This window comes from Microplitis demolitor, chromosome 9, assembly GCF_026212275.2.
Source record: "Microplitis demolitor isolate Queensland-Clemson2020A chromosome 9, iyMicDemo2.1a, whole genome shotgun sequence".
NCBI classification, from domain to species: Eukaryota; Metazoa; Arthropoda; class Insecta; order Hymenoptera; family Braconidae; genus Microplitis; species Microplitis demolitor.
This window is the reverse complement of record NC_068553.1, coordinates 5,062,318-5,070,089: the sequence shown is the minus strand read 5'-3', so window position 1 is coordinate 5,070,089 and position 7,772 is coordinate 5,062,318. Positions and strand designations below refer to the sequence as shown.

The window sequence follows — 7,772 nt, the reverse complement described above, 5'->3', positions numbered from 1 at the left end:
AAATTTTCCTCTTTTTCGAGGCTTGGGCACTGCACGCTTCTCGAAAGGTATAGGTGTTATGGGTTTGGACATAGCGACAATCGTATTATAATGAAATGGAATTTGTACTCTTTCGTCTTCGAAAAAGTCTACTCCCAGGATTCCGTCAGTTGGAATAGGTAATGGATCTCCAAGTACTTGAAATTTTTGTGATTTCCCAAAGAAGGTAAGCTCAGCAGAGCCCACAGTATCTACTTTATCAAAAGTTATACCAGTTACAGTTAATGATTCATGAGCAGCTATGATGCTGCGTGGTTTCAAGACAGATAATTTTACAACATTAATATCGGCGCCCGTATCGACCAAAAAGCGTGCTAGGCCGTTTTCTAATTCCGGTGCGCGTAAAACAACTACTGGGCCTCGTCCATTTCCTCCTGTCCAGTATACGCTTCTGTTGCGGTCATGAATTTGACCCCTGAAGATTGACGCGATGATAGGGCCTCGCTCGTCGGTGCGTCTGTCCGGCGATTGCCCTAGTAGTTTAAAGGCTCGTTACGGCTAATAGAAGGGACAGGGGACATTGACCTGTCTCTCTGTGCATTTGAGTACGAGTTATTCGTAAAGTACATATCAGGGTGGTAATGACTCTGATATAGCATAGGTTGAGGATAATATCCCGGCATATATGGGGGATATTGATAAGGTGGTGCATGTGGCATCGGTGGTGGAAGATATTGTGGATAATATCTCCCCGGAGATCGGTTTCTGTCGTAATTGTTTCTATCGTAGTTAGATTCGTCATAATTATATCTATCATAGTTAGATCTGTCATAGATATTTTTATCATAATTATTTCTGTCATAATTGTTTCTGTTGTCGTAATTATTTCTGTTGAGTGAAATTGGTCTTTCACGAAGTCTAGAGAATTCTCAATTAGGATTGTTAAAAAAACTGATGAAAAACTATTATTTTTTTTCTTAAATATTATACATTCAATAGAATATACCTAGGTTACTCTGAGGTATCCCTTCCACACTGACCACTGCTATTGTTACCTGCGAATATAAATTTCGGCAGAGCCAAGCAGCATAACAGTCAGAAAAAATTTTCAAAACTCGACGGATAGGCTCTGTTGAATTTAAAAAAAAAAAACTAAAAAAATGATCAGAGTAAGTAATTTCATTTTAGTATTATTATTTTTTATCCTTTTTTATTTTTCTGTTTTATTAATTTTATTGCTTTTTTAATATTTTACAGAAAATTATGACGCCTGCCATGAGGGAAGCGCTGCGTGATACAGTAAGTATTCTTCTATATTTTCAAGCAATATTATTTATTTTATTTATTTATTTATTATTATTATTTTTTTTTCAGAACTGGGAGGTTCGAGTTAGACGGAACACGGACCGGATGTATAATATTTACATCCGGTGGAAGGATGAAGAAGGAGAAACCATGGAGGGCTTCGATATCTTTGGTGTAGCGATGCTACACAATATCGCGGACAACTGGCGTCGTCAATGGGAGTGGGTTTCTTTTTTTCAGTCCTACAACCTGTGGGCAATGCCCGTTGGAAGGCGTCGGAAAAGCGACGACGGCGAAGAAAAAGAGGGGCAGAAGTTTTTCAAGAGACAAAAAAATTATTAACAAAAAATATAAATAAAAAATCTTTTTTTTTTCTTAAATTGTATTCTAATGGGTTATAATAAAGAAAAGAAAATAAAATTTTTTATTTATTTATTTACTTGTATAAGAACCTATTTCAATATTAATTTTTAAATATTAGTTTTTTAATTTTGATTTTTAAATTTCAAATATCAGTTTTAATTTAATTTTTAAATTTCAAATATTAGTTTTAATTTAATTTTTAAAATTTGAATTTTTTTTTTTTAACTTTATTCAAAATAGTTTTATATTTTTTTAATTTTTTAAAATATTTTTTTTATATATTTAATATTAGTTTTTGAACTAGTCTTTATATTTAAAATTAATTTTAAAATTAGTTTTAATATTTATTATTAGTTTTAATTTTTATCTTATTTTATTTATTCATTAAAAATATTAGTGTTAAGTTTTTAAAATTACTACTAAGAACCTCTTAAGAGGTTCCTACATTATTGACAAGGGGAGAGGTAGGAGTAGTGGGGGAGGGGGTAATTTGCTGTAAAGAGAATTTAAAAAAAAATAAAATTATTTTTTAATTTTTGTCACGATAAGAGATCGTGATGGGCGTAGGTACGATATTCGTATAAAGTATAGTGAATAAAAGGATACTTACATTTTTCAAGGACCGATCCTATGACCTGGGCTCACGTGACCAAATGCTCAGTTTATTCTGTTTTATATTTAATTCGCGCCCACACAATATTGTTGAAGACAATATTAGTAGATAAGAAGGGATAGTTCCCCTCCCACAACAGGGATCTGCAATACCAACGTGAATAAGTAGGGGCTCGGGGGAATCTTCCATACCGACAGTCGAGATAGGGGCGCTAGTAGCGCTTTCTGTTGATCTTCTATACCGACAGTTGAGATAGGGAGCGCTAATAGCGCTTTCTGTTGATCTTCTATACCGGTATCCGAGAGAGGGGGCGCTAGTAGCATTTTTTAGTCGATTTGTTGGGGGTGTCGGCCTGAGGGGAGGGGGACGTGGGGATTGGGAAGGGGATATGAGAATGATGCTGTAGGTTTGAGGCCTGGACTATGGGGTGGAGGGTATGGAATTGATATTGTGGATATGGAGGGCACTGCTTGGGTGTGTAGTGATATTGAGTGGGGAATTGATATGGTTCATGAATAAGGATGTAGAGGGCGTTGGAGTGGGGGTATTTTTCAAATTCAGGTGGGAAAAATGACGTATGCTATTATCATATTGTTTAAATATTTTTAAAATTTTTTTATAACAAATGACGTGTTTTTTACTTAGTAACGTATGTTTTACCTTATCTTATCTTTAGAAACTTTCACTTTTTTGTTTATAACAAATGAATCATTTGTTTTCTGAAAATTTACACTTTTATCTAATATTTATCTATTTTTCCCCCATTTTTCACCAAAATCGTAGTGGGGATTTTTATTATAAAACCTCTATTCATCCAACACGTCTGTACAGTATACGTTTTGTGTGTGCATAAAGTTAGTGGTTAAATGTGTTTAACTGAATCATTTTCTATCTGTGCTTATGGCTAAGTTTAGTGATCTGATTTTTGAGGTGTTTGTTCAACATCCATACATTTTGGATTGGATTCAAGGTCAAACTACATGCCCAGATGCAATTCATAAAATTGATCGCTTAATAGAATTAGTAAATCTGATAAGCAAATTGGAAAGGTTGCAATATCGTATGATCAATAAATAAATAAACAATGGAGCTGATAATCGATTTTGTTGGGTTTGAAATGCCGAATGGTGCATTTGTTGTAAAGGAGCTGTATTATTGATATAAATAATACCAAATATACCAATGGATTGTATCATAGTCAGCATTGGCTATTTCAACCACCCCTGGAATATATAAATGCTACAGTTATTCGTGAAAGTGAAGATGAAAACAGCGATCGACATGGAATTATGTGGGATACAGGCGATACACCATATGACTCATTTAATCTAATAATGATCGAATTAATAAAAAAAGTGCGCTACTTTTATGTCCAAGGAGCACAGGCGAGGGAGAGACTTGAAAGGATAATCGATTTTGCTGTTCCAATCATTGATTTACAGTTGATGCGACATTTTTCATTTGATTGCTTAGAAGAACTCAACAAACCACGATGTTTGCATCGTATCAAACACACAAAGAGAGGTCATTTCGCATGTGCATTTGGTACAACCCAACAACTCAAGCACTGGTTTTTAAAGTATTGGGGTGTTGGGAAATCCTATGAAAAGTCTGTTTAACTATTTTACCAACTAAATGATTTGAGAAAAATGGATGTCACCGACATAGCATGTCTTGATGATTTGTTCATTTTACGTTTTGCAAAATCACTAATTAAATTTGTATGGGATACACTTCCAGGATATTTAAAATATAATGAAAAATTAATGGACTATTCATTTTGCATCAAACATAACCCACTATCAGCTTCGAGCCATGATATTCCAGGAATATGGCTTTATCCATTAAAAAAATATTGTACTACATGCAACAAGATGAAAGATAATTATTGAAAATAAATTAATATGTAAACTGCACATGTAAGTAGATTTTAAAACTACTTATACTAATTAAAAATAATGCAGATTAAAAGATATGATATAAATAAAAACACACAATAATTATAATGAAAGTTTTATTTATTTCTTTAATCTTCCTCCTCCTTCTCCTTAATACAATATATGTTTTAAGTTAATTTTCTTACAGTACTACTTAATGGATTATATTCAATTATACGATCATGTCAAATAAGACAATATGCAGATGTTCGATCCGGAAACTGTTCATCAGATTCAAACTCAAGACGAATATCAACTGGTCCAGATTTAATAGATTCATTTTGTTTTGAACAGTCGATAATATAGAGTGGCGCTTCTTGTAAATATTCAGTTTTTGTCAATAATGGTTTCGATTCTTTATTATAGTATGACGTTTGACAATTAGTATACATATCATATATTAAAGCATACTGATTACGATTAATGTTTAGATTTAGATTTCCATATGGATAACTTTGAGAATTGATAAATAGCTTTACATCTCTGATATTGCAATGATCAAATTGACTGGCGTTTTTCGTTACAACATTTTTTCGAGCAGTTTGAAATCCTACGATCACATATCGTGACTTTTCCAATTGTGTCGAAGTCTTGATTGGCCAAACATGTTTCGTTGTTCGAGGAAGTAGTGGGTATTCATACAATTGCCATGTGCGGAAGCTTATTGATATAGCTGGATCATTAGCAATAAAGTTGAGTGCTTGAATTTTTTGCTTGTCCGACATTGTGACGTATGGGACATTCCATTCTACCTTATTGAGAAGAACTTTCACTATTTCAGCGTTTCCACCAACTACAGCAGGTGTATGTATATATGTATTAACATCAGAATTTGATCTTATAAGAATTAACTCATGTTTAGCATTCATGATAATACGATTATAATCTTCAGCAAATCCAAGTATGTAACTTAGTGGTATAGAAATGTTGAAATATCCATTGTCATTAGTCAATTTACTGTCATTATTGATTAACCATCCAGCATTCTCCATTAAATTGTTGCCCAGGACTTAAAGATATATAATTTTTCATGAGACTTGTAAGACCCACATTTTTACATCTATCAATTTCAACAGCATTTAATTCATAGCGTATTTCTTCAAACATATGACAAATAGCCATATTGACTAAGTTCATAGTTGCACCTGCGCCGGTACCACCTTCTTTTACAAATCTTCCACAAATATGCAGAGAACTTTTGCTTGGTAGAATTCATAAGTCTTGATGTTGAATACTGATTCTAATTTCATCACTATTGTTAAATGTTGATGATGCATAAGGTTGATGTGAATGAACCTCGTAGTGAGAAATTGATTCATCGAAGATGATTGGTTTCTGAATGTCTAAGATTTCCGCCATAGTAATATAATGCAGCACAAATTAACTTTTCTTATTTTTCCGATCTTCCACGTAATTTTAATCCTAGACTATTGATTAATTCCACGTTCTGAGGTGTTAGCACTCTGACAGGAACACGATGACTGATGGTCTTCAGACATGATGATTCACTTTTATAGCTGCTACCAATCTTTTTATCAAATACAATCCCCATTATTTCACTGATTTTATATGCAATCTTATTGTAATCGTTTCACCACGAAAATTCACCGAATTCCCATCTTCATCAACAATTCGCAGCTGAAGATTGTGTATTGACTGTACTGCGACTGGTAAGTAAATGATGTGGGATGGTACTTCAATGATCTTATATCCGGGTGCAACACTTGGGAAAAACTCATGAACTGTGTGAACTTTATGGTTATTTATATATGCACCATTAGTTATATTGCACTCAACTCGCAGTGCATTGATTTTGAGGATCTTTATTGGTAAATCAGATTTGTGTGTAAGGTTCGGTGCAATTCGACGATTTCCAAATCCCAATAATGATGCGATTGAATCTTTCGGTTCAAAATTTACAATTCGATTACATTTAATTTCACTATGTAATTCATTGTTATTTGCTTTGATACTCAATTCTACATCCTCAGGTAATTCCTTTATTAAATACTTTTCAATGTCACGTAGTTCATAACTTCCGGTTGGTATTGTTATAATTTTATCTACTGCCTTTCTATTTACGCTAGATAAATAAAACTTATTACAACCTTTATTAATATTAGGTATAGAATTGAATGTTAACAATTCCACAAGTCCCAATACATAAATTTTTTCTGGTGATAATTCAATTGGTGAAAAATATTGAGCTTCCAATGTGGAAGTACCTCCAGATGGTGTTAGCGTCAACGAATCAGCCATGACTAACACATATCAATCAAACCACACCATTTATAGTTCATTATTGAGGAATTTTAAACACAAATGTCCACATCATAATCTTCATACTTCTGATTATTATATTTAACGCTACCAATATCGAGATATTTTATGAGATCATTCGGTAGTTGGAGGTTACCAAAGCTGTCAAAATAGATGACGTCATCACCATTCTTCTTGTATGCAACCCAATGAGTTTCACGACCATTTTTATCATCGACATTTATGATTGCTGACTCTTTTTTCCACGGGCCAGACTTTGGTAAATTATTTCTTATGAAAACACCTCGGAAATATGGAATTTTTAAATCTTTTGCATACTTGATTAAATCGAAATTGGTGAGAGCTCGATGAGGTAGCGTTACATGTTTTTTGGTGGAGGGCCCAAGAATAATCCCATTCCAGTCTTGTACGGTGACAAGTATAACCTTTTACCCAAGGCTATAGCTTCCATTGTTGAATTATGCCGTTGAGCCTCCTCCAATTCACGTTTAGCAGCTTTAGCGGCAACTACAGCTTTAGCTATACCAGCAGCGCCCCCAGCTAATGCACCAGTAGCGCTCAAGCCCGCAAGAATCGGTAACAAAAATGGTAAAAATCCACCCACTTTTAGTGGCGGTATTGGTAATACACGTGATGATTGAATATTTTTTTTCCCACCAACCATTTTTACAGCTTCACGAGCACCCCATAATGCAGACTTCTATGGTGAAATGAGTATGCCTTCATTCATAGTTTTTTTAGCTGATTTTATAATTTGCCTAATAGGAACAAGTTTTTTTATTTTCTTTACTGTCTTCTTTTTCTTTTTACCATTTCTTTTAGATTACTCCCTCTTCATTTCCAACTTTTTTTTAACCGCATCCTTCTTTTTCATGCCCATACCCAACCTTCTCTTCACTCTCATGGTTTTATTAACTCCTCAAGCTACAGCTTTTTCACCAAGGCTGACATCTTTTGCATGGAGACGTTGTAAAGCTTTTTCAGCAAGATCTTTATCAGCCGCATGACGTGCCACCATATTGTCAGGATTTTTAGAATAAGCAATGTTATGCGCTTTACATGCTCGGTCTAGAGGATTAATACCTGGATCACCTCGAGCTAATCTTTTGGTTAATTTTGTACCAGGTCCACAGTACTGATATCCCGGTACATGTAATTCTATCGGTAGTTTATTTATAACACTGTTGACAAAACCTTTGCCACGCTTAGTTGCGACTTACTAATAGGTCTGCTCTTAGCCATTGTAGATCTATGACTAATCTCAAACGTATAAATACTCGATACTTATATGCATA

The 7,772-nt window shown here is 34.0% G+C and overlaps 1 protein-coding gene across 1 annotated transcript; it reads right to left on the bottom strand.

Annotated features, from left to right (window-relative positions):
- Positions 1–4,382: 4,382 nt before the first annotated feature.
- On the bottom strand, positions 4,383–5,319 carry LOC106693763 (uncharacterized). Its single transcript, XM_014442874.1, has 2 exons — positions 5,256–5,319; positions 4,383–5,206 (listed from the first exon to the last, which is right to left on the bottom strand). The coding sequence occupies exons 1-2, from the start codon at positions 5,317–5,319 to the stop codon at positions 4,383–4,385; spliced, it is 888 nt and encodes a 295-aa protein (XP_014298360.1).
- Positions 5,320–7,772: the final 2,453 nt, after the last annotated feature.

Coding starts and splice junctions, on each gene's coding strand:
- LOC106693763 (XM_014442874.1), bottom strand. CDS start 5,319: ATGGCTATTTGTCATATGTTTGAAGAAATACGCTATGAATTAAATGCT. Junction 5,207..5,255: donor TGCTGTTGAAATTGATAGAT/GTAAAAATGTGG, acceptor TATATCTTTAAG/TCCTGGGCAACAATTTAATG.